Genomic DNA, 27,276 nt, shown 5'->3' with positions numbered 1-27,276 from the left:
CATTAAAAAATAATAAAATACTAATTAAGCAGAAGTTTACAATTCAAGCAACACATAAATATCAATGACTGCTTCTTTAAAATGGAATCAGCAAGGAAAAACATCAAACCTGCTTCATAGCTTCTACTCGCTTGTTGAGAGCTGTGGTTTGCTCAATCAGAGATTCTGCTGCATCGTCGTGATCTCTCAGTCTTTCAACAAGGGCTTTAGCATCAGCAAGTGCCTTCTCAATTGTGCAACTCATTTCTAAAGGAATATGTATAATTAAAAATGAAAATCAAGATTCAAAACAAAGCTGGCATAGCATCTTATTTTAGTTTCACGTTAACACAGATATGCTTAAGCTACATTTGTTACTGGATTGCTCACTGTCTCGGAAGAAAAAACATCTAAGAACACCTGTGGTTTTGATTCTGTTAAGGTAGAACAAACTCAAAAGTGAATTTATAATATTCAAAAAATACAATGCGTATAAATATAATTATATAATTACATATATATATATATATATATACACATATACACACACACACATATGTGTGTGTGCGATCATACATGTATGATTTGCAGACATAATCAGAATGTATTTAAAACACCCTGAATTTATAGTGGGGAAAAAAAGTACACATCCAATGGATATATTTTATGTTATACAGAAATTGTGCTCTTCATAAGGGCAAACCCTATCAAGTCATTTGTCATTTGTGAAAAAGGTCACTTTATTAGTCTTTATTCTGCAGTCAATGACTGTCAGGTCTCTGACCATAGACCCTTCCTAGCCTCTGCTTGGTCAGGTGACCTGAGACACCATTCACAAATGCACACTACTGACCAGCCAAAGTGGCCTCTCTGTGTCATGCTATGCTCAAGTGTCAACCTCCTTCTGGAGGAACTTTGGCTTCTTATATAAAATTGCATTATAATCCTAACTCTTGCACCTTCCTTAGTGAATGGCAAAGAAGGTTGTAACTTAGAACAACACTGGCCATTGTGGGAAACTTCTGAGGTGTTAAAATCAATAATTAATATACATAAAAGGAACTCAAAAAATTAGGAGGCAAAACATGAAGCAGCCAATAGTTATTGTAGTTTCTTCAACTGGTATGCTGAGACCTCAAAACAAAATTTTAATCTTAAAATAATGTCTCTCAAAAACTTTAACCTTCTGAAACTTATCATTCTTCAATTTTTCTCTTTCTACTAAGTGTCACCTTACTTTCTATATAAGCTACCCTTTCTTCAAGATTTTCTCAAAAAATAAAATTACACTGTAAAATTACTAGGCCAGAAGCCAGGTCTATAGATATTAAATTAAAACTCAGGTACAGAACCAAGTTAAGGGCTATAATGAAGGATTTTCATCAAGTTTAGGAAGACAGAAATCTGCTACAGAATGTAGGACAGTTAGATCCTACTGCACTGGACTATAGTTCAGTTAATTATTAGCCCCTCAGATAGAGAAAAATGCAGTAAGTACAAAAGAGATTTAAATAACCCAACTACATAACATTTTAAAAGAAGGAAAGAAAACACAGCAGGCCATTTTAGCAGGCTTTCATTTAAGGTTATATAGCAAAGATTCAAAATTGTAAACTAAATAAAGATGAAAAAATGTTCAACAGTATTCTTGGTTGTACCCAACAGCTGAAGCAAAGGGTATACTGTCCTGTTATTATAACAGGTTTAAAGCTGAATAAAAAGATTTTATCAAAATAAATTAAAATGTAAAACTGCCAATCTAGAAAATATTCATGACTAGACATTTCCAGAGAGCTTTAAGAATTAAGCTGGAAACTAATACAATTTCTGTCTCTCTAGATAAAACAAGCAAAAGATTTGTCCTCTAATATCTAGGAGATTTAGATAAGCGTACTTCAAAATACAAGCAAAAGGGCAATTAAAGGAACCAATGGCTCGTACTGGCTAAAACACAAAAGGACAGCCATTCAAAATCTATCTAAGATGCTGCTCCAAGGGAAACATTAGTCTCCAATAATGCCTTGCCCTTCCTCTAAACTTCCAAGGGGAATAATCTAAAATTATAGATAGGGGCTTCCGTGGTGGCGCAGTGGTTGAGAGTCCGCCTGCCGATGCAGGGCACATGGGTTTGTGCCCCGGTCCGGGAAGATCCCACATGCCACGGAGCGGCTGGGCCCGTGAGCCATGGCTGCTGAGCCTGGGCGTCCGGAGCCTGTGCTCCGCAACGGGAGAGGCCACAACAGTGAGAGGCCCGCATACCGCAAAAAAAATAAAATAAAATTATAGATAGGTAATAGTATGGCTTTCCTATTTATGTGGGAGTTACTATATCTCCATATCTCCCATCAATCCCACTACTATAGAACAGCAGATTCTTCAGAGTAAAATTTTAAAGTTATTTGTGGGAAAAAAAAATTAAAAAGAGAAAAAAATATTTGTCTTATAGTAAAAATAACTGGTTGTAATGGTGAAAGAAATTTTTAAAAAGTCTAGAGAAAGTTATAAAAGATCTTAGAGAAGTAAAGTTTATCTTGATTTAATAGAACAAGTCAAGTATGAGGAACCTCTGACAGTCCTAGGTTCCAACCTAAGATATTGTTAAATGATACTGTTGGGACTACTATGAGAAGAATACCTCTTTATGCTTTGTAACAACATGACATCTACAAACAATAGATAGGAGGCGTTTCCAAATAAAATGCACTAAAGTTCCTATATATGATCAGATGATAGGTGATCTAGACATGAGAATACCTATACTGTGTGTAATTCAGTAAGTTGCCCTCTCCCCAAAAGCCATGCTCCCAGAATTCTCTGGGCGAAGGAATCTACAGAGCCCTGAAACTAGATGGAATCTTTCCAGATAATCATAAATCTTTCTTTTTGAAATACGAAAAAGTTGGGACTTCCCTGGTGGTCCAGTGGTTAAGACTCCATGCTCCCAATGCAGGGGGCCCAGGTTCAATCCCTGGTCAGGGAACTAGATCTCGCAATGCCACAACTAAAGATCCCACATGCTGCAACAAAGACCCTGTGTGCTGAAACAAAGACCCAGCATAGCCAAATAAATAATAAATAAATAATTTTTTTTTTTTTAAAAAAAGGAATATGCAAAAGTTAAGCTGTGTTCTGGGGGTATCAACTTGACAACATGGCACCAAAGACCCACTGCCTATTAAATCCTATGCTTTGATTCAGTAGCTAAGGCTCACCCTCCTTGCCTCAGAGCAATCACAGGCCTCAACTAAATTAGTCAAAGCACCTTCAGAGTTTATACTAGGTCTGTATACCTAATGTTCCCATATGTAGTAAATCTCAACTGCTAAATGAAAGCACCCTAAAATCATCTACTAGTGGAATAATTATGAAATGTTTTTACTTTCTCCGCTTCATATTACCATCTTCTGGTACAAAACTCACTCCAACAATCATACCTACTGGAAGAAAATCTCGTGACTGTGTTCCCATGATTCAAGGAGTGTCCAAGCCCAAAGCAAAGCCTTTGAATTCTCTAGCACCAAATCCCGACTTTACTGTTTGTTAACAGGTTTTGCATCAAACATGAAAAGTGACGTGCATCAGGCTTGATATGTAACAGGCACTTCAGTCATGCTGATAAAATTCAATTTCTTACCAGAAGCCAAACTGATCAAATGACTTAACTGTGGCCTTCTAAGATAGAGCAACTCGTTAAAATGAAAGAGCAAATATATACACTAATAGCTGAATTGTTTTTGGAATAATTCACTTCTTTAAATGCTGCAAGGAAGTTCCTCAGATATCCTTTAAAAAACAACAAATACATTAACTACTTGATGGCTTGATGCTACCTAAAATAATAAGGTAGAGATGCACAGTAAAAAAAAAAAAGATTCTAAAGCTAGTATCATATATTACAGATACTATCGAACTACTTAAAAGTACATAGTTATAAAAACATTACTTTTACTAAAAGTCCCATGCAAGGGTTTCACATAAAACAATAAAATCTTAAGAAATCCATGGAGAAGTCAAAGATTCCATCACAGACACACAAAATCTGGCCTGCCAAATTCCAGAAAGAAATATGGGATGATCAGGTTATAAAATCCATGAGTATAAGAGCTGACATAATCAGGATGGCTACCTGATAGCACCAGACAAAACCTCGAATGAACACTAACTCATTCCAGTAGAAAAAGATTAGCCACAATATTAAACACTGATGGGAAAATTGCTTGGATGGCAGAGGATATGGTCCAGTACACACCTTATTTGTAAATAAATGTATCCAGAAAAACTGTACAGGTGAAGCGAGGACTAAAACCATTCCTAAAGGACGTTTTGAACATCTCCAAGTGGATTTTATAGGGTTGCCTCTCTCTATGGTTTAGGACTACATAACCTTCCTAAATATACAAGTAATGTATTAATAATAGTATATTTATTTATGTTACAGATGGATTTTAAAAGTCCCCTACTGAAAAGCCATAATACTCACAATGGTTAATATACTATTATATTTTGTGTCCTTCCAAGAATATTCTAACTTGTCAATCAGGTAAAATAGAAACATTTAACTGGATCAGTTATTCATGAATTTAAATTATGCAACACTTTGCCTCCTTCTCAGAAATCTTTCTGCTTGTATCATTCTCAGTCCTCAGCAAACCCAAAACAGGATAAATCCAAGAAGGTCCAAGCTCAGACACATCATAATCAAATTTCTGAAAATGAAAGACAAAGAAAAAATCCTGAAAGCAGCCAGAGAAAAATAACATATTACTTACAGAGAACCAATATTTTGAATGACTATAGATTTTTCATCAGAAATCAGGAAGGCCAGTTAAAAGCGCTAAAGAATGGAACTCTCAACACATAATTCTATATCCAGTGAAAATACCCTTCATATATGAAGGTAAAATAAAAATCATTCTCAGAGGAAGAAAAACAGAATCCATTTCTAGTAGATTTGTTCTAAAGGAAATTCTTCAGAGGGAAGCAAAATGATAGCAGAAGGAAACTTAGAGTATCAGGAATAAAGGAAGAGCAAGAGAAATCATAAATATCTTGATAAAAATAATAGACTATTCTCTTTTTGAGTGCTTTAAAATGTCTGATATTTGAAAACAAAAGCTATAACTTTTGTGATGGAATTTTCAATTTATGTAGATGTAATATATAACTACAACATTAACGGGGAGGGTTAATGTTGAAATGATAAAATGTCAATTGTAAACAAACATATATGTTGTAATACTAGAGAAATCCCTAAAAAAAAGCAGTATGGAGATAAGAGTCAAAATCATAACAGATGAATTAAAATGAATAAAAAGTTTTAATAACCCTAAAGGAGGAGAAAAGGGGAAAGGAAAGAACAAAACACTGAGGGTACAAACTGAAAACAAATAAGATGGTGGATCTAAATACAAACATATTAATAACTACACTAAATATAAATGTTCTAAACACATTAGAACATGCAGTCTGATCATCTAACTCTTTAATTAGGATTTAAAACAGGACCCAGGGGCTTCCCTGGTGGTGCAGTGGTTGACAGCCGTTCGAGCCCCGGTCCGGGAAGATCCCACATGCTGTGGAGTGGCTGGGCCCGTGAGCCATGGCCGCTGAGCCTGCGCGTCCAGAGCCTGTGCTCTGCAATGGGAGAGGCCACAACAGTGAGAGGCCTGCGTACAGCAAAAAAAAAAACAACACAGGACCCAATTATATGTTGTCTACACGCAACTCACTTCAAATATGATATAGGTAGGTTAAAAGTAAAAGGATGGAAAGAGACACACTATATAAACACCAATCAAAATAACACCAGTGTACTAATAATAAGTACACGAAAAGGTGCTCAACATGATTAGCCATCAGGGAACTGCAAATCAAAATAACAAGATTCTACTTCATATCTACTAGGCTGGCGATATAATAAAAAAGATAGTAGGTGTTGGCTAGGATGTAGAGAATTTAGAGCTTTCATGGACTGCTGGTTGGAATGTAAAATGGTGCAGCCACTTTGGAAACCAGTCTGGCAGTTCCTCAAAAGGTTAAGCACATGATCTAGCAATTCCCCTCCTAGGTACACACCAAGAAAATGAAAACATGTCCTTGCAGAAAATTGTACATGAATGTTCATAGCAACACTATTCATAATAGCTCCAAAGTAGAAACAGCCCAAATGTCCAACAACTGAGAAATGAATAAATAAAATGTGATATAATGAATATTTTTTGACCCAAAAAAAAGAGGAATGATGTACTGACATAAGCTACAAAATGGATGAAACTTGAAAAATTATGCTAAGTGAAAGAAGCTGGTCACAAAGGAGCACATATTTTGATTCCATTTACATGAAATGTCCACAAGATGCACGTTCATATAGGCAGAAAGTAGACTAGTGATTTGTCTAGGGTCAAAGGGAGAGGGGGAAGATAAGGGGAATGGGTAGTGACTTAATGGGCATAGATTTTTGGAGTGAAGAAAATATTCTAAAATTGATTGTGGTGATGGTTGCACAACTCTGTGAATATACAAAAAAACCATCAAATTGTACATATTAAATGATGGACTATTATGGTATGTGAAATTGTATCTCAATAAAGGTATATTTTAAAAAGAGAGCTGGGGGCTATATTAACACTAGATGAGGGACTTCCCTGGTGGCACAATGGTTAAGAATCCACCTGCCAATGCAGGGGACACGGGTTCAAGCCCTGGTCCGGGAAGATCCCACATGCTGCGGAGCAACTAAGCCCATGTGCCACAACTACTGAGCCTGTGCTCTAGAGCCCGTGAGCCACAACTACTGAGCCTGCATGCCACAACTACTGAAGCCTGCACACCTAGAGCCCATGCTACACAACAAGAGAAGCCCGCACACCTCAAGAAAAAGTAGCCCCCGCTCGCTGCAGCTAGAGAAAACCTGCGCACAGCAACAAAGACCCAACGCAGCCAAAATTAAAGAAATAAATATATTTTTAAAAATATACTAGATGAATTAGACTTCAGAGAAAAGAAAATTACCAGGGATAAAAGAGGGGCAATACATAGTTGATAAAAGGGCCAACTCACCAAGAACACATAAGAATCCTAAATGTGTATGTACCTAACTAGAGAGCTTCAAAATCAAATAAAAACTGAAGAAAATAAATAGACATATCCTCACTTACTGCTGAAATCTTCAACACTTCTTTCTCAGTAACTGATGGAACTAGTACACAGAAAATCAGCAACGATATAGAAGAAATGAACAAACTCCATCAACTAAGTAGACTGAATTGATAATTTATAAAACACTATAACCAACAACAGAAGAATACACATTATTTTTAAGTACACATGGGACATTCACTAGGATAGAGTATATCCTGGATCAAAAAACAAACCTTAACAAATTTAAAAGAACTGCAGTCATACAAATTATGTTCTCTGAACATAATGGAATTAAACTAAAATAAATAACAAAGAGACAACAAGAAAATCTCTAAATATTTGTAAATTAAACAACACACATAAGTAATCCATGAGACAAAAAGAAAGTCTTTTCGGAAATTAGAAAAAAAAATTTTTTTATTTTTTTTAATTTTTTTGCGGTACGCGGGCCTCTCACTGTTGTGGCCTCTCCCGTTGCGGAGCACAGGCTCCGGACGCCCAGGCTCAGCGGCCACGGCTCACGGGCCCAGCCGCTCCGCGGCATGTGGGATCTTCCCGGACCAGGGCACGAACCCGTGTCCCCTGCATCGGCAGGCGGACTCTCAATCACTGCGCCACCAGGGAAGCCCTAGAAAATATTTTGATCTAAATACAAGATATCAAAATTTTGGCATGCATGTAAAGCAGGAAATTCATACACTAAATGCTTATATAAGAAAACTAGAAAGATATCAAATCAATTATCTAAGCCTCAACCTTATGAAATAAGGAAAAGAAAAGCAAAATAAACACAAACTAAACAGAAAGAAGGAAATAATACAAGAGCAGAAATTAATGAAATTGAAAACAGGAAAACAACAGAAAAAAAAAACAATGAAACCAAAAACTAGTTCTTTGAAAAAGCAAAAAAAGTTTATAAACCTCTAGCGTAACTGACCAAGAAAAAAAAGAGAGAAGACATAAATTACCAATGTCGGGAATGAAAGAAGGGATATCACTGCAGACTCCTAATTCATTAATAGGATAAGTGAATACAATAATAAATTTCATACACATGAATTGGATGAAATGGACAAATTCTTCAAAAACCACAAACTACATAAAGTCATACAAGATGCAACTATTAGTAATAATAATTATAGCTATAACTATTAAATACCTGTAACTATTTTATAGTCCTACAACTATTAAAAACATTCGTAGTTAAAAATCTTCTGCCAAAAATCTCTAGACTCAAGTGGTTTCAATGGCAAATTCAACCAAATAGTCAAAATAATTTTGAAAACAAAATTGGAGAAATCACACTTCTAAATTTTAAGACTTACTATAAAGCTATAGCAGTTAAGATGGCATGGTATTGGCAGAGCCAGTCAGATAAAACAGAACAGAGTCCAGAAATAAGCCCACAGAAACACGACCAACTGATTTTTGAAGAAGGTGCAAAGGCAAGTCAAAGGAGAAAGGATAGTCTTTTCAGCAAATGGTGCTGGGAGACTGGACATCTGCATGCCAACATGTTAACCCTGAAGTAATTCTTACAATTTTCACAAAAATTAACTCCAAATGGACCACAGATCTAAATGAAAAATGGTAACGCTTCTAGAAGAAAAAACAGGAGAAAATCTTTGTGACCTGGGGTTAAGCAAACACTTTTTAGACATGATACCAAAAGCTTGATTCAAAAAAGGAAAATTCAATAAACTGGACGTCATCAAAATTAGAAACTTTTGCTCTGGGAAACACTGTTAAGACAGTCTGAAAAGACAAGCTATAGACTAGGAGAAGATACAAATCACATATCTGACACAGGACTTGTATTCAGAATACATAAAAACCTCTCAAAACTAACAATAAGGTAATAATCTAATTTTTAAAAATGAGCAAAAGACTTTAACACTTAACCAAAAAAATATATGGATGGCAAAAAAAGCACATGAAAACATATTCAACATCATTAGCCATTAAAGAAAAGCAATTAAATCCATGATGAGCTCCACTACACCCCTATTAAAATGGATAAAATAGAAAGTATTGACATACCAAGTGCTGGCACGGAACTCTCACACAGTGCTGGTGAGAATGCAAAATAACACGGTTATTTTGGAAAATGGTTTAGCAGTTTCTGAAAAGTTAAATGTATTCTACCATATGACCCAGGAATACCAATTCTGGGTATTTACTGTAGAGAAATGAGTGGATAAACAAACTGCAGTACATACCATCCATACAATGAAATACTACTCAGCAATAATATTGAATGAAGCACTGATAAGGCAACAACATAGGTGAATCTCAAAAATATTATGCTGACTGAGTGAAAGAAGACAATCTCAAAGGTTACATACTGTTTCCATTTACCTGGCACCGCCCAAAGGACAAAACCACAGCGGTAGATAAGAGGGTACATAAGAGATCAGTGGTTGTCAGGAGCTGGGAGTGGGAGTGGGCACGGGGGTGGGGGAGAAGGGTGTGGCACAAAAGAGCATTCTGAAATAATGGATAGTTCTGTATCCTGATTGCGGTGGAATCTGTACACATGTTAAAATGAATAGAACTATATTGCAAAAAAGGGCATAATACGTTAATTTTAAAACTTAAAAAAAAATTATCTGTCCCCAAGGTTCTGCCTTTGTCTTTAATTCATCTGCTGTTTATTTGCATGCGTGGTATAAGGAAGATATCTAATTATATTTTCCTTTTCTCACGTGGACAACTAGTTGCGCCAGTTCCCATTTATTGGATAGTACGTTCTTCCCCCACTGAATTGTAATGCCACACCTGTTGTATGTTTTTTCAATAAATGTATGGGTATGTTTCTGAGCTCTCTATTCTACCTCTGTATCTATTATCTATCTTTACATCAATACGCTGCCTCAACTGCTACAGTTGTAAAATAACTCTTGCTATCTGATATGGCAAGTCATCTTTTCCTTCTTCAAAAGTGTGTTAGCCTTTTCTCCAACCTAATTCAATCTAAATGGACCTCTAGAGCACTCCAGAGTAAAATCAAACTGCTAGGTAATAATTTTAATTAATTCCAACTGTTGGTAGCTTTCTGAGCCTAAGTAATACAGCCTTATACTGAATCTTGCTCATTGGGATAACTGTTTATTCCATTTTACCAATGATGAAACAGACTCAGGATTTCAAAGGTAAGGAGCTGACTGACAGCACCATGTAGCAAGGAAGGAGCCAAGCTAGTACCAGAAATAGAACTTCTGACCCCCAGTCTAGTGGATATTCATGAGCCAAGATGGCTCTCCAGGGCCCTGTTTGCTTTTACCTATATAAAGACTATCCTGGTCTCCTGGGTGGAAAAACAAAGCAAATTCCTTGACCCTACTCGACCGATGAGACTTCCAAAGTATTATATAAATTGCATTTCAAACCAGCAATAGAAAATAAATGGAAGTGTAAATGAAGATGAAAAAATAACAAATTTTTCTGCATAACCAATAAAAGCCTAGTACCTATTTTAACCAGCCATCACAGTTAATTATAAGACTGTTAAAAACAAGAAAACAGGCCCCTAAATGCCATGTCACTTATGCTAAGCCCCACATCACCAAACCAAGACTTAACTTACAGTTTTGGCCTCTTCCAGAAATGGAACCTTAAATCTGTCGATCAGGAATCACTGTGAGGTAATTTGTCTGACAGACCCCTGCCGTCTCCTAAAGGAAAGTGATCTTGTCCCAACCAATCTGCTTTTTGTTAGTATAACTTCCTTGTCCCTTCTCCTATAAAAGTCTTTCATTTTGTACAGCTCCTTGGAACTCCTTTCTGCTAGATGGGATGCAGCCTGATTCATGAGTCGTTGAACAAAGCCAATAAGATTTTTAACGTTTACTCAGTTGAATTTTGTTTTTTAAGGAGACCAATTAGACTTTCTGAAACTAGAATTAACATCCACTTTAAAAAACATTCTCTACATTGCATAATGAAATACTACTATCAAAATGAACTACATTTGAAATTTCTTTTGTAACTATAAAAACATACCTGTTCAGGGAAAGGAATTATAAATAGCAGGTAATTAAAAGCATACCTTTATTAGCATTTCAGAAAAACAGTGACACAACGTTTCTATGAATCTGCATGTTCATTTCCTGTGTGTAAAACCACAGAAAAGTTTAAAATATTTTATAATATGCCTTTACTTTGCCACCTTTTTTGAAAACCATCGTGCTTTTCCCCCTGCACTGTTTGGCTGGTAACTGGAGTGGGAGGAAGATTGTTTTCCACATTCTCTAACAAGTTTTAAATTTAAAAGACTCCAGTTAAAAAAAAAAAAAAGATATTCTCAATTTTATCTATTTTTTAGAGAGCATGTCTTAACTAGTCACACTTAGCTAGTGTACTTACTTACATTATCTTCTATAGCTAGGTTCATATTACAGGTAAAAATTTTTAAAGCAGTTCCCTGCCCTCCACACTAGCTACATTCTCACCCACTTTACCGCCCAAAGACATTCACAGTCAGACTCCTGGCAGAGGGTTCAGAACACTGTGCTGCCGATAAAAGAGAAACCACCACCCACCCAAGACAGAAACTGCCAGCTGTTAGTTTTAGATTTTGGTTAAGAAGAATTTAAAGAAATTCAAACCAGTCTTCTTTCCCCTTTATCCACAAATCCATTACCCTATAGCTGAAACTACACAGAAATACTGTGACCGCTGTCATACCACAGATGTGTCTATCAATGTCAACAGTCTAGTTTAAAATTTTTGATTGTTCAGGCAGGTGCCTCTAAAGTTAATTAGTGGATAATATTAACTGACACATATGGAAATATAAAAAGTCCTAGTTATGGCTTTCTTAGAAACTTATAAAGAGATCAAGAAAGAAAACATGTAAATTATAAATTACATATTTTTTAAAAGCATCTTATACAGACATAGCACTGTATCTGAAAGCACAAAAAATTTTCACTGTCCTTGAAAATGATGGAATGAACACGTTTGGAGTTTTATGAAGGTGCTTTATGAAGAAAATGAATTTTTAAAGTTATAAGAAACAATCTGAAAGTAAGGACACAGGAGAATTTCTTTTTTTAATTATACCTTACCTTGGAATTGTGGCTAAATATAAGTTGCATACACCTGTATGTTCAAACAGGTATGACAATTCAAGAAGGACCTAACTTAATCGAAACCAGTTATTTCTAACCTATGGGCAAGGAATCATTGGAAGGGCTGCATGGATGTACATATACCAAGCATGGTCTGTAGTCTAAATATTTCTCTCACATAAACAGCCCACTATTTTTAATAGAGACTAGTAATAATAAAATACAAAAGCATTTAAAAGCATAATAGTCTTTTTGCCACTATGTACAATCTCAACTAACAGATACTAAAAGTACAATTACTTGTGTATTGGCGGTACAGGGTTCCTCATATTCAAAACAGGCCAGGGTTCTTTAAGCTAATATACAAGGTTCCTCTGGCTCTAAAATTCTACACTTTTAAGGATGCTAAGGATTCCTACTCCTATGGTGAATCTTCAGAACTATAACACCTGCTATGTGCCAAGCATTGGTCTAACTTTTGCTACAAAGATGAATAAGACGTGATCCCAGCCTCAAGCTCAAATTAGCGCAAGAGACAGATACTGGAACAAATAATGTTATACAACCTAAGAAATACTGCAGAAGTACCGTCTCAAGTGCTTTGGGAACACCGTGGTACTATCAATATCATCTGTGGGAGCCTGAGAAGACAATGGTCTATGAATTGGATCTTGAAAGTTGGTTTAAATAAAAAAGGAAGAGTAAGCATTCAAGACAGATGGTACAACACATACAAAGGCACAGAGTTGTGAAGGTGCTTGCATGTTTGGAGAAACATCCAGCAGTCTGGCATGACTGGGTATTGAAGTATCTGGAGGAGAGGCAAAATAAGACGGAAAAGGTAGAATGGAATGTATTGGAACAGACAGTATAAGGTCCTAAGTGATATGCTTAACAATTAGGACTTAATTCTGTCAGCAATACGGTTATTCAAATAGCTTAAAGAAAGTATTGATATGAACAGATTTGTATTTCAGAATGGTAACTCTAGGGAAGGATGATGGTGGAGAAATCATCTGGTGAAAGAAAAAGAAATAGCATCGTGCAGTGTAAGTGGAAATACACAGTCAAGGATGAGCCTTAGGTTCCTAGTTTGGACAGCAGGATGGACACCGGTACCATTACCTGAGATGGGATACATAAAAAAGGCAGGAAGAAAACCAAGAAAAGAGTAGGATTCTTCAGAGGGCAGTTTCCAGACAGTATGGTTATCCGTGAAGAGTACCAGGAAAAGAGTAATATTTCTTGGAGGGCAGTTTCAAGAAAGAGGGAATGGTTCTCCATGTCATATGCAAAGAGGTAAATTGAAAACTGAAAAGGATCCCTTTTTGCATCCCTGCCGACCAACCCCCAACCCCGCCCCACAAACGGTGAGCTCCCAGGTGGGTTAGGCAGGAAACAGAGAGGGAAGGTGTGTCCACAGGGTTAGGGCCAAGGCTTTTGATCGAACTTTCCGCACCTCAGTTCCGGAAAGAGGTGCTCAGAGCTGAACAAGGAGAGGAAGTACCGCGCCCAGTAACTGGCAGCCGGTAGTTCAAGAGGTGGTGCAAAGCACCATCGGGGAAGGAAGCTTCCGACTCCCTATGCCCGCTCTGGTCCCTGGATTGATTCCACTTACTCTGGTCTCAATCCCTCGCAGCCGTCAGCTGTGGCGGTTAGGACTCAAGCCTCGGCCAACGGGGACCTATGCACCCAGGGAAAGAGACTCCTCTTGCCTGTTCAGCTTCTTCAGCGAGCAGACGCAGAACCAAGCAGAGGCAGTGCAGGGGCGGCCTGGGGGAATCAGAGGGGCTCAGCCCCATCACTTGCCAACGGAAAACCTCCGTTCACCGCCTCCGACCAGCGCTCTCAGAGCGCTTCAACCTCGCGAGATTTCCTTCCTCGAGTAACCGTGGGGGCAGAGCCCAGGGATTTTTTTTTTGAGGCCTCTAGCTGACATGCGCGAGAGGTAGGGGCGGGCCTCCCCACTAATCCACGCTCAAGCTTTCTCTTGGCCTCTCGCAAAGTCTCGCGAATTTTGCTAGGGGAAACGGGCCTGGGTGGAGAGACTGAGAAGGGGAGATCTGGTGGGCGGGCCTTGCGCTTAGGGGACCGTAGCACCGTTAGCCGGTGCTGTGGTTGGTACTTTGCTGTTGGGGAGGCTCTCAGGTCGCCCGGATCAATTTTCCCAATGGGTGACTGGAAAATTAGGAGGTAGAAAATCTTGAGGGTCGGAGGCATTTTTTTTCTTGGCTCCGCCCTCTTCCTGTTAGAGACCTGGGCGTCTGGCCCGCAGAGGGGGAAGGGCAGCTTGGCGGGGCTGCAGAAGAGTGCTTTGCGCACGCGCCAGTCCGAGTGTGTGAGTGTTTGTGTTCACGCGCAGGCGCGCGCGCCCCTGCATTTAGGAAGCCTGGGAAGGACCGGTGTGTTAGGAGATGAGCGGGGAAAGCATAGTCCCCTGTCTTTGGTACCAGACACTCCTGACTGAGCGCTGACCCTCCCCACCCAGCCAGCAGCCTTTTCCAGAGAGGCTGTGGTGCATAGCCTCTGTTCGTTTTCACTGCAGGACCAGGCACGAAAGTAAGCGAACCTCGATCCTGAGGTCTTCCTTATCCACTCACCTTGTACTCCCCCCCCCCCACCCCAGTTTCCAGCAGAGTGTGTCTAGGTTTCTCAAAGAAGAGTTTTGCATGAAGGGGAAATGCATTGGAAAGCAGGAGAAGAAAATAGCTGGATTGTAAAAAGTCGGTTCGTTTTAATGAACACTTCTGCTGTGTTTACCCTGTGCTTTTCGAATGTGGATTGTCTATTCAGTATAAGATTTTATTAGCGAAGCAAGGGAGCTCTTACAAGAAAAAGTTTCAAAAGTTCCTCCTTCCCACCATGTGATGGTAGCACCTAAGTTTTTCTGTTCTACATGATGAATTACCGTGGTGTTTCAGAAGCTAAGGTGGAGAGTGTGAATTTGAGGTCCTTATCCTAATGCGAAGACCAGATATGCAGTTATCTTAGGAGATGTTTGTTATGTTTTGAGCTTACCTTTTGTTGTCACTCTTTCCAGTTCATTCTTTCTCCCCAATCCCCATCCTTTTTCAGAAGTCTTGAGATTTCTTTGGAGGGAAGCCCCCAAATGCTGACTTATATTACTTTAGGGGTTTGTATTTGATTGATGTCAATTAGCAAGGATCATCAAAAGTGTGTTTGAAGGGTGTTTGTCGTTTATTTTGTTTGGTATTATGTAAGGGAAACCAATACGATCATTTGTAAAAATGTTTTCTTCTGGCAAATTTAAGTTCATTCCAAAAGCAAAAAATATCTGCATGTATTGTAATCTGCCTGTGTCTGGTAGAATGACAGGTGAATATGGTGTAGCTCATCCCTTGAATTGTTACTTTCTGGTCATGACCTCGTTAAATCTTGTCCTTTGTTCGATAAATTTGTTTGACTACTGATTATTCATGTTCCCTATCAAATCTTGAGGAAAAGATGCATTCGTTAGAAATAATTTAAGATATTAAATGTTATGTATAAGGTGTTTGGCTAATATATTTTATCCCTTACAGGTTAAAACAAAATGAAGATTTTTTCTGAATCTCATAAAACAGTATTTGTTGTGGATCACTGCCCTTACATGGCAGAATCATGCAGACAGCATGTCGAGTTTGATATGCTGGTGAAGAATAGGACCCAAGGAATCATCCCTTTGGCCCCTATATCTAAATCATTGTGGACTTGCTCAGTAGAATCTTCCATGGAATATTGTAGAATAATGTATGATATATTTCCTTTCAAAAAGCTGGTGAGTGTGAAGTACAAGTAAAATCATGATTTGGGGGATGTACTTGACTGCTTTTTACACTTTTTGTGTATGACTTTGCTTTAGATTTGACTTACAACTGTTTATTTACTACTTTAAAAGCGTAGTATATAGAACTCCCCTTTGGGGTTAATATATGTATTTAATTGGGGCCAACAACAATAATAACAGCTAACAATTATGGAGCACTTAACGTGTGCTTCATATTAACTCCTTTAAGTCTTAACAGCAGTCCTATGAGGTAGCTACTGTAATTACTGGGACAGTATTCAAAGTGTATAAAACCAGAATGGAACAGACACTGACCACTGAGAACTGTTGTCGGCCTAAGCAGAAGGGATGTTGGCTGAAAGCACTTTGTCAGAATGTGTTGGTATGTTCCATCTGAATATCAGCCTTGTTTATTACTGCCTTGTTGGAGACGCAGAAACTGAGGTAGAGAGAAGCAGTTTGCCCTGAGTCATGTAGCTAGTTAGAGGAAGAACCAGAATTTGAACCTGGCTGCTTACAATTTTAGTGAAAGTGTCCTAAATTGCTGCAGGATTTGGCCATATTGTAAAGAATGCTCTTAAGAATGCTAAGGGGAAATTGTTTTTATCAGTAAGAAGAGAAATTGAAGATTGATAGAAACTCCAAGTGTGACAATTATCTTCAGTTTTCAGAATCCCAACTGTTTTATTTTGGGAAAGTCATTTGGTTAAGCCACAAGTGGATGCTTTGCTTTCTGTCTCAGTTGGAGCAGCATAGGTTGGGACCTAGCCTGTTCATAGACCGGCACAGGCACAGCAGTAACAGTAAGGCTGAACACAGAGAGGCTAATATATATTATACATTCAGATATGTTCCAAATTAAAATATAAATTGTTTTAGTCCCTCTGTAAATTGTGTATCATGTAAGGTAAAAAAGTATATATGAGAGGAAGCATAATGTAGTGATTTAGCACACAGGTTTCAGTTCAGGTCCTGGCATCATTAAGCTACCAGCAGTGTGACCTTGATCATTTTGCTTCATCTCTCCAAGCCTCAGTTTCCTCCCATGTAAGCATAACTATGATTGTTGTAAGATTTCAATGAGGTAATGTGGGTAAAGTGGCCAGTAAAATATGTTCCTGTCAGGTAAGTCTTAGGAGAAGAGGCTGCTTATCAAACTTACTGGGGAGGCAAAATGAGTATTACATGGATAATAAGAAAAAAGATCATGAATTAGATAATATAGTCCAGGGGAAAGAAGTAATCTCACCCTCCTCCCAAAAGGGAATATAGCCCTCATTTGATATATTTTCTAATGTATCCTTCCTGTTATCATTTTACCTGATATATTTTGTTTGCATTTTACTTTAAAAATTTTTTTTAAGAAATTTGACAGATACAGTGGAAGAATTAGGATGCTTTTTATTTATTTATTTATTTATGGCTGTGTTGGGTCTTTGCTGCGCACGGGCTTTCTCTAGTTGTGGCAAGCAGGGGCTACTCTTTGTTGCCGTGAGCTAGCTTCTCATTGCGGTGGGTTCTCTTGTTGTGAAGCATGGGCTCTAGGCACGCGGGCTTCAGTAGTTGTGGCACAAAGGCTCAGTAGTTGTGGCACACGGGCTCAGTTGCTCCGCAGCACGTGGGGTCTTTGCGGACCAGGGATCGAACCCTTGTTTCCTGCACTGGCAGGCGGATTCTTAACCACTGCACCACCAGGGAAGTCCCTTTACTTTAAAATTTAGAATAAAGTGCAAATCCATTCTTTTAGCTTTCAATGCTCTAGGTTATATGGCCACTGCTTGTTTTTCTGACCTTATCTCCTACCTCTCTGACCTTCACCCTTTTGAGGGTGTGCACCTAGAGGTCTTTGCATTTGCTGTTTGCTGTACCTGGAATTCACTACCTCCAGCTCTTTCCCTGGCTGGTTTCTTTTGGTCATTTTGGATTTCCCTCAATTGCCACTTCTGTAGAGAGCCCTTCTCTGATCACCCAACCTAAAGAAGCTAAACAACTTCTGTTTCATAGCATTTATCACTCTCTGAAATTATGTTGTTCATTTATTTTTGTTTGTATTCTCCCTGCACTACCCTCTGTCTTACCACACCCCGGAACCCCGGCTTTCCCCACATTGTGAGCAACAGAACTGTTGTATTCACCACTGTATTCCCATATCCCTAGTGCTGAGAATAGCACCTGGCCTGTACTAGGCATTCGGTAACTATAAAATGAGTGAATGAATCAGTCAGCAAACCAGAGCTAGAGACTGCACTCTCTATTTATGTTTTTGTTATATATAATATATTAAAAGGTATTTATAATAAAATAAATGTTTTAAATATGATGTGATTGAGAAGACTTGGAGTTGAATACTAATTATTTCTTTGAACTCTATTAGGTGAATTTCATTGTGAGTGACTCTGGAGCACATGTTTTAAATTCTTGGACTCAAGAAGACCAAAATTTGCAGGAGGTATGCTTAGATTTTGAGCTGTGGCCATTTTTGAAAATTATCTGGACCTGATAATACTTTCTTAAAATATAATTAATTTTTTAAATAGGTATAGTATTTGCACATAGTTTTAAAACACCAACTAATACTAAAAGAAAAACAGCTGTCTGTCTTCCAGTCTTTCCCCACTTTCTAGAAGCAAGCTTTCAACTCTTTAGCTCATCTAGTATTTACTTCATATTTCTAAATAACATGTTTTTACTGCTATTTACAGAGTTCTCAATTTAAACCTCATTTATCATTAGTGTCGATGAGGATTTACCTTTTATACTTCCTCTCACCCATGCCACTCTCACTGCCTTCTTCCCTTCCCTGATTTTCTCAATATTATATCAGAAGTTTTGGTTAATTCAAAATTTCATGTTTACATTATAATGTCTACATAAAGTGTTATCCACTGCTAAGCCAAGTGGCATATGCGATTATTTCCTTTGTTTTGTGTTTTACTAAGGTTTTATTGACATATAGTTGACATACAGCACTGTATAAGTTTAAGGTCTACAGCACAATGATTTGACTTCTGTGTTATTTCCTTTGTTGTACAACTTTTTGGTGTTCCTGGAATTTATCATTTCCTTTTTTTCCCCTTTAATATGCTTAGTTTTCTGAGAATCTATTGCTGCTTTTCCTCATGTGTCTGTGAAACTTCTCAATATACTTATCATTAATGTATTAGAATTTTAGTAGTTTGATTTTTTTTCCCCCCTTGAAAAACTTCTTGGAACGCAGTCTTGGGCTGCACTTTGAACTGGTTGCTTTCTACGCCTGGTACACTGCTGTCATCCTCCTTGCTTTGTGTGTGTGTGTGTGTGTGTGTGTGTGTGTGTGTGTAATCTCTTGTTTTGGTAAAATATAACTTCAGAATTCTTGTAACTTACCTTACAGTTTATTGATACTTGAGGTATAAAAATGTCAGATTGGAAATAATTTTCTCCTCAGAATTCTGAGGGCCTTACCCCACTGTTCTATAACTCCCAGTGTTACTGTGAAGTCCAGTATCATTTTTCTTCGTAATTTCTCTCTGAAACCTTTTAGAATCTTTTCTTTCCCCCTTTATGTTCTGAAATTTCTCAATGATTGGCCTTGGTGTTGGTCTTTTCTCATTCATTGTGCTAGGCTCTATATTCTTCAGGAAAATTTCCCCTGTTGTTTCTTTGATAATGTTCTTGTCTTTGTGTTCTGTGTTTTTCTGGAATCCCTATGAATGGGATGTTGGACCTCCTGGATTAAATTCCTTATTCTTTTTCTCACTGATCCTCCCATTGTTGTTCCTTCTGGGCCTTTTACCTATTTCCTTTTAATCCTTATATGGAACTTTTTATTTGATCTTATTTTTAATTTCCAAGAACTTTTACTTATGCTCTAATTATGTCCATTTTTGTCGTATCCTTTTCTTGTTTTATGGGTGTAATTTTTTAATCCAAAGGTATTAGTTTATTTGAAGTTTTCTTTTGATCTCCTTGTGTTTTCAGTGTTCTTTTCATGTTGAGGCTTTTCTTAAATGCCTACTGATATTTAGCTATGCAACCTTATTTAAGTTAGAAGATCTGCATGAGTAGGTATTGCTGACTGGCCTTCATCGTGATTTATGTAATCTAGTTGTTTTCCCTGGGAGGCCTCCAGATGTCAGAATAGACAGATTGTCTCTCCGAGACTTCTCAGGTTCTCCAGAGAAGATCTTCCACTCTTCCACCTGCATGCTATAAACTTGGTTGTCAACCTTCTGGGAGCCAGGGGAGGGGGTAGGTTCTACCATCCAGTAGGTGAACTTTCACTCAGTCTTTCTGTTTTTGGTCTAGTACTGTGCTGTCCAATATAGTAGCTACTAGCCATATGTAGCTACTATTAGCTATCAAATAGCTACTATTTAAATTTAAATTAATTAAAATTAAATGCAATAAAAAATCCAGTTTCTCTGTAGCACCAGCCATGTTTCAAACACTCAGTAGGCCACATGTGGATAGTGGCTACTGTACAGCACAGTTATAGAACTTTTCCATCATCAGAGAAAGTTCTTTTGGGCAGCACTGGTCTAGTGTCTTCCCCTGACACTCCGCTGTGCTTTGTGGTATCCATGCTTGGTACCTCTCTGGTTCATTTCCTCTAAGTACTGTGATTCTGTATCTGGGGGGGTCAGGAAGAGAGAGTCACTTGCATGGGTAGGATGTGAGTAAGATCGGGAGTCAAGTTGTTCCTTATACTGGCTTCAAGTCATTCAGTTTTCAGTATCTTGCCTCATCCTTGCTTTACGTGGTACTTGATGCCTCCAGTTCCTGAACTTCTCCTGGATTCTGAAAGGCATATCATCTTGCCTTTTCCCTCTGTAGGCACTTAGATTTCAATTTATTCAGTCTTGCTAAGTCCATTACCATTCCTCCATCCATTTTCATACATTCTTGCTGACATCTCTTGATTGTTCTCTTGTCTCCTCCTCCATTCTCTTCATCTTTGTGGGTTTATGGGGTTTGTTTTTTTTTACCCTGGGCACGAACCCGTGTCCCCCGCATCGGCAGGCGGACTCTCAACCACAGCGCCACCAGGGAAGCCCTGGTGTTTGCTTTTTTAAATTAAATTCCTTTACTACAGTTTTAGTGGAGTTTGAGGGAGCAGAAATAAACCCATGCTCAATTCATCAAGTTTATGCTTTTTAAACATGTGTCTAAAGCTATTGAATTTGTGGTAGATTACGTTCTTTTCTGTCGTTTAGGTGGATAGAAGACTTCAGTCTATTAGGTCCTTCACTGATGAATATGAACATGAGAGACAGGCATTAGTGAAATATTTGAATACATTATTTGAACTATTTCATGTTAAAATTTTTCTGTTAATGGATGCCCTTTAGTGGAAATAATCCCATGCAAATGTGTTTTAATGAAAATGTGCTTCTTACGATGTTTGGTCTTAAAATGTTGTGATTAATATTATAATATGTAAACATATCTAACCTTTTTTTCTTTTGAGGTAACTCACTGAAGGGGGACTTTTATTGGCTTGGCTTTGCATTTATATCACTCCAAAATGTTCTTTATTCTTTCATTGCTTGAAAAAATATTAAGGATTCCATGCATTCCCCCTGTACTATCTTTTTGAAATAGCATGTATTCTGCTTTGTTCTTTCAAGAGGTACTGTGAAAGAAGACTGAAGCTTCTCTAGTTGTGTATAAATAAAAATAAGTACAAATTTGAATAGATTTTCGTTACTGCACCTCTGCAGTGCAGTAAGAGGTATGCATTTAATAATGGGAGCTATACTGATGATACGAGAATTACTGCTTCCTTCTGCTTTCTGAAGGTGAAGGCATATTATATCACACGCATTGCTTTTAGATTATGAACAGAAGGGGAAGCTCCAGGTGTGAAGGCAACTATATAGCAAATCCCTAATGTTTAAGATGATATAAAGTAATTGACATTTTGTATAAATTATGTATAATCTTGTCTGTGTAAACACATTTAATGTTTAGCTTTGGTTATCTGTGTCACACCTTTCTCTAGTTATTGTGACTGATCATGAGAAGCAATTGAAGTAGATTGATTGAAGAATGTTTGGGCTGGAAAGATTGTAGACATCTTTTGCTTTGACTCCTTCTTTGTGCAGGTGAAGGAACTGAAGCCCACAGGTGCCAGAGGTAGTTTGACTTGCATACCTGGGTCCAGGACTCTTTCTGTTACAGCACGTGACTCTATCCTCTACATTGTAGATCTTATTACAAAAAATTTATCAGATTTCAGGAGTTTTGGTCTTGTTTTTGTTGGGTAAATTAAAGTTTGAAAGTATCGTACTAATGTGGCACAGGTTCTATTATTAGTTTCACTTTCAGATTAGGAAAAAGCTAGGAGAGATAAACCAGGGTCACACAATATTAAAAGTCAGAGCCAGCGTTTCAGTCCATAGTTACCTGACTACAGCAGTTAAGCTTTCTGCTGCTTTCCCAGGACCACAACACCCCCGTCCTAAAAAGCTTTTTATTTTTTCTCCTATGTACCAGGGACTTTTTATAGTCCTATATATACAGTATTTTTTCTTTCATTTTTGATCACTTTTTATGAATAGGTAATACCTATGTAGTTTAAAAATAAATTTTACGTATATACTTGCATGTATACATATGTGTGTGTGTGTAAGTAAAAGCTAAGCCTTGAAAAATTTCCCATTCATCCCCTGTTCCAGTTAGTGGTGTGCTAGAGCCTGGTTATACCAACTTGGAAGAGCTGAGTGTGTGCATCTCCTATCGACTTTACATTCAGTGAAAGCTTGAAAGTAGCGATCATGGGAGTACTTAACCATAGATGTTGGCAAACACTACAAATTAGGTTTTTTTTTTCCCTTTGGAGAGCTGGTTTACCAGCACATCACTATTTATCCCCACCACTATTAGTTTTTAATGGGTCCTTCCAGCGTATCTTTATGCATATATAAAGCAAAGTCCTCATACTTCGTTCTTTTTTAAGAGTGTTTTAGCTATTCTGTATCCCTTGTAATTCCATATGAATTTTAGAATCACCTTATCAATTTCTATCAATACAAAGAAGTCAGCTGGGATTCTGACAGGGATTATGTTTAATCTGTAGTTCAGTTTGGGTAATGTTGTCATCTTAACAATAGTAAGTATTCCAGTCCATGAACATAGGATGTTTTCTATTCATTTAGATCTTTAATTTCTTTCAACAGTATTCCATAGTTCTCAGAGTATAAAATCTGCATTCCCTTTGTTAAATTTATTCCTAAGCATTTTATTCTTTTTGGTGCTATTATAAATGGAATTGTTTTCTTAATTTCATTTTTGGCTTGTTCTTTGCAAATGTACAGCAATACAATTGGTTTTTGTCTGTTGATCATGTATCCTGCAACCTTGCTTAACTTGCTTATTATTTCTACAAAATTTCTAATGGATTCCTTAGGATTTTCTACATACAAGATCATGTCATCTGCAACATAGAGATAGTTTTACTTCTTCCTTTCCAATCTGAATTCCTTTTATTTCTTTTTCTTTCCTAATGCTTGGGCTAGAAGCTCTAGTATAGTATTGAATTGAAGTGGTGAGAGTGGATATCCTTCTGTTTCTGATCTTAGAGGGAACACATCTAGTTTTCACTATTAAGCGTGATATTATGTATAGGTTTTTCATAGGTGCCTTATATCTGCTTGAGGAGGTTCCCTTCTGTTTCTAGTTTGTTGAGTGTTTTTTATCATGAAAGGGTTTTAGATTTTTGTCAAATGCTTTTTCTGTATTTATGGGGATGATCATGTGATTTTTTAAAATTCCATTGATATCGTTTGCATTAATTAATTTTTAGACGTTAAATCAACTTTGTGTTCCTGGGATAAGTCCAACTTGGTCATGGTATATAATTCTTTTTATATGTTCTGGATTCAGTTTGCTGGTATTTTGTTGAGGATATTTGTATCCATGTTTATAAGATACATTGGTCTGTAGTTTCATTTTCTTGTGATGCCCTTGTCTGACTTGTGCTTATTCTTGTCAACATGATTGTTTTCCCTTTTACTTAGCTGATGGCAGCGTTAGCTGCTGTTGGGCCTCCTAATCCACGGGCAGATCCAGAATGCTGCAGTATTCTGCATGGTCTTGTTGCAGCAGTGGAAACCCTTTGTAAAATTACCGAATACCAACATGAGGCTCGTACTCTACTCATGGAGAATGCAGAACGTGTTGGAAATAGAGGACGAATAATTTGCATTACTAACGCAAAAAGGTGAGACATTAATCACGGTAATTCTTTCGCTGAGGGAATTTTAATCTCCTATTGTAGTTTTTATTTAAACAAAGCAGGGGCAACATGTTAGCATTTAAGGATATCACATGTGGCCTTTCTAATATCGCAACTGTGTTTATCCAGTTCTAAAGTGTCCAGCTCATCTTATTGAAAACTGTTTAGATTGTTATCACGTAGGTCGACTTGACTTTTTTTCCTCACTAGTTTTTCATTCAGTTGGTTGCTTGGTATTGTGAATGAGCACACTACAGACAGTCCTTATTGAAGTAATTTTAAGTGCCTGTAACAAGATACTACAGCTGAATAGTGTGTTTAATTTTTTCTCTTACTATTTATTTATTTAAGTTGGTTTTATCTTTTTTATGCCATAGTGATAGTCATGTGCGAATGCTTGAGGACTGTGTCCAGGAAACAATTCATGAACATAACAAGCTTGCTGCAAATTCAGATCAGTGAGTATAATCCATAAATGGAATAAATATTCCATTTTTGTAGTCATATTTATTTCATGATAATTATTCCAATTTTAATGGTAATTGGTACCATTCCCTTGAATTCTCTACTGGCTCTACAAATTAGTCAAAAATGTATGTTCGATCAGAAACTTCTTGTCCCATTTTCCCTTTAAGTTTAAAATTTTACTTTTTGCTCACAGGAAAGGTGAGCAGAAGGATAAAATAACACATGAATTTATAATGCATATTTTTTTGATGACTTGTTCTCATACTCTGTATTACAAATCTATAAAATGAGCAAATCATTGGTGGCATTATTCAGTATGTACCAAATCAAAACATAACTAATTATATTGTCTGAATTTTTTAAAAAGAAAAAAGCCACTAAAGATATGTTTGGGACAATTGCTGTGAGGAGTCTATATTAGATCGAGCTACTATTAATTTTCTAGTTGGAGTACTGTTATTATCATCAACAAGTAGGATTATTCTCACTAGGAGAAGGAAGCATGCTGAGGTATTTAGGAATGAAGTATCATTTCCTCTGCAACTACTCTCAAATGACTTAGTAAAAAAAAAAAAGAATGTACATCTATTTAGGCATTTATAGTGAAAACAAATGTAGCTAACAGCTAATTAGCTAATCTATGTTAAGGTTATATGGGTGTTCATTGAATAGTACTTTCCTTTCAATTTTTCTGTAGGTTTGGAAATTTTAAAATAAGAAGTTGGCTCACAGATATAGAGAACAAACTAGTAGTTACCAGTGGAGAGAGGGAAGGGGAGAGGGGCAAGATAGGGGTAAGGATTAAGAGATACAAACTACCATGTATAAAATAAATAAGCTATAAGGATATATTGTACAACATGGGGAATATAGCCAGTGTTTTATAGTAACTATAAATGGAGTATAACCTTTAAAAATTGTGAATCACTGTCGTATGTCTGAAACTTTTATTATTGTACATCAGCTGTACCTCAATTTAAAAAAAGAAATAAAATGGAGGGGGCAAAAAATAAATAAAAGTTGGGGGTAACTTTTTAGTATTACAAATTCTGTATTCTTGGAAATAACCAATTATCGGTAATATAATTTGTTCTTGAAAAATAATAGTAAAAGGGAAATTAATACACAATATATTCATTTTCTCTGTGGCAGTTATCTATTGAAAATTATACCAGAGTATAAGAATTTTCTCTTTATTTTATCCTTCGAATACACAAAATGATCATTTTTGCATTTGAATTAAACTCATATAAATTATTTATTAAATGTTCATACAAGTACAGCAGTTAATACAGTCTTTCTGAATATTTAGCTTTTATGTTAACCGTGGTATCTGATTATAGAGACACACTGTTTTAGTATATAAAACTTTTTATAGTTTACCTGCCTGAATTCTTTACGTAGTATATAGTCTTATATTCTAAGTGAAAAGTTTCTCTTTAAGTCTCATGCAGATTCAGAAGTGTGAGCTAGTCTTGATCCATACCTACCCAGTTGGTGAAGACAGCCTTGTATCTGATCGTCCTAAAAAAGAGGTAAGTGCAGAAGTAATGGAAGAAGAGGTCACTGTTAATTATTAATAATAAATGCTGAGAAGGTTTAGCATAAGAATGATCAGGTTGCCAACATTTTCTGATACAAAAATATTTAGAGTTTTGAAAGCAACCTGTATGGCAAAGTCCCTAGATTAGTTCTTTATGTTATAATTGTAGATTTTGAAAGTATTTTGTTTTGTTTGCCTGTTGATGTTTATTTTAAATAACTGTGTTCTCAAACCATACACAATTTGTATTGTTCCTCAAATTTCAGTTACTGTAATGGATTTCGATTGCTTTAATGACTTCTTACTCTGTAGAACTGTTTTTCTTCTCATTAGGAAAACAATACACTCTTTAATCAAAATACACTCCTATAACAAAGAAATTAACTTTACCTATCCAGAGGGGTAAAAGACTAATTTCCAACCTTGGTTTTACTTTTCAAATAAATTTGAACAATTTTAAAGGAAGAGATGAGTCTGTTGATTGTTAAATGGATTCACATCACATAATATTCTCCATTGGTGGTCTGTGTTTAGAAATAGAGATATGTGTGTTTGTATAACTATATTAAATGTGTATGTTCTTATTTTTGTTCTTTTTAGTTAGCATTACTTAATATAAACGTGAAGTATTAACTTAGATAATGTTTTTTTTTATAGCTGATTTCTTTTTTAGGTCATTATCTCTATCATTGTGTTTTATGTGGTTTCCAGTGTAAGCCCATTTTTTGTTAACTTTTTTCTGACTCTTAGTGACATAACATTATATTGGCTTTACTTTGAGATAAGTAAATAATTTACTTACAATAAATACTATTACCCTGGAATGAGTAAAATTTTGTTGCCTTGTTATAAGTAACTTTTGGCTGCCTTATGCATTTCTTGGTGACAAAATATGATGATTGTAGTGATTTTCATTCTTCGTAATAAGTAGTAGTATCTGCAGAGGTTTGTCCTCTCCACAAAATTAATTATTTTTTCTATAGTATTTCTGTGGGACACTTCAAATCAATTTTGCATATAGATAAATAGAAGTAAAAATTATAAATTAAAATATATATTTAAATCAAAG

At 36.8% G+C, this 27,276-nt stretch overlaps 2 protein-coding genes and 1 non-coding gene across 6 annotated transcripts in view; 2 read left to right on the top strand and 1 right to left on the bottom strand.

The window, feature by feature from the left end:
• The window catches only part of FGFR1OP2 (FGFR1 oncogene partner 2), a 31,732-nt gene extending 17,664 nt beyond the window's left edge, over window positions 1-14,068 (bottom strand). For both annotated transcript variants that reach the window (XM_024733078.1, XM_024733079.1), the window contains exons 1-2: window positions 13,810-14,068; window positions 110-246 (exon numbers count right to left, since the gene is read on the bottom strand). In XM_024733078.1, the coding sequence (XP_024588846.1) occupies window positions 110-244 (135 nt within the window). In that variant the 5' untranslated portion in view covers window positions 245-246; window positions 13,810-14,068. The remainder of the gene's footprint in view (window positions 1-109; window positions 247-13,809) is intronic.
• On the top strand, window positions 2,887-2,959 carry TRNAW-CCA (transfer RNA tryptophan (anticodon CCA)). Its single transcript has one exon. It is a non-coding gene; the product is annotated as a tRNA-Trp (tRNA).
• A 199-nt stretch (window positions 14,069-14,267) lies between the features above and the next one.
• The window catches only part of INTS13 (integrator complex subunit 13), a 31,368-nt gene continuing 18,359 nt past the window's right edge, over window positions 14,268-27,276 (top strand). For 2 of the 3 annotated variants that reach the window (XM_024733500.1, XM_024733501.1), the window contains exons 1-6: window positions 14,268-14,750; window positions 15,734-15,969; window positions 18,353-18,427; window positions 23,979-24,181; window positions 24,574-24,654; window positions 26,109-26,199. In XM_024733500.1, coding sequence (XP_024589268.1) covers window positions 15,745-15,969; window positions 18,353-18,427; window positions 23,979-24,181; window positions 24,574-24,654; window positions 26,109-26,199 — 675 coding nt within the window. In that variant the 5' untranslated portion in view covers window positions 14,268-14,750; window positions 15,734-15,744. The remainder of the gene's footprint in view (window positions 14,751-15,733; window positions 15,970-18,352; window positions 18,428-23,978; window positions 24,182-24,573; window positions 24,655-26,108; window positions 26,200-27,276) is intronic. The other variant, XM_024733499.1, reaches the window with a different exon arrangement.

The sequence above is a fragment of the Neophocaena asiaeorientalis genome, unplaced genomic scaffold (assembly GCF_003031525.2).
Source record: "Neophocaena asiaeorientalis asiaeorientalis breed wild unplaced genomic scaffold, Neophocaena_asiaeorientalis_V1.1 scaffold150, whole genome shotgun sequence".
Classification (NCBI taxonomy): domain Eukaryota; kingdom Metazoa; phylum Chordata; class Mammalia; order Artiodactyla; family Phocoenidae; genus Neophocaena; species Neophocaena asiaeorientalis.
This window is presented reverse-complemented; position numbering and strand designations above follow the sequence as displayed.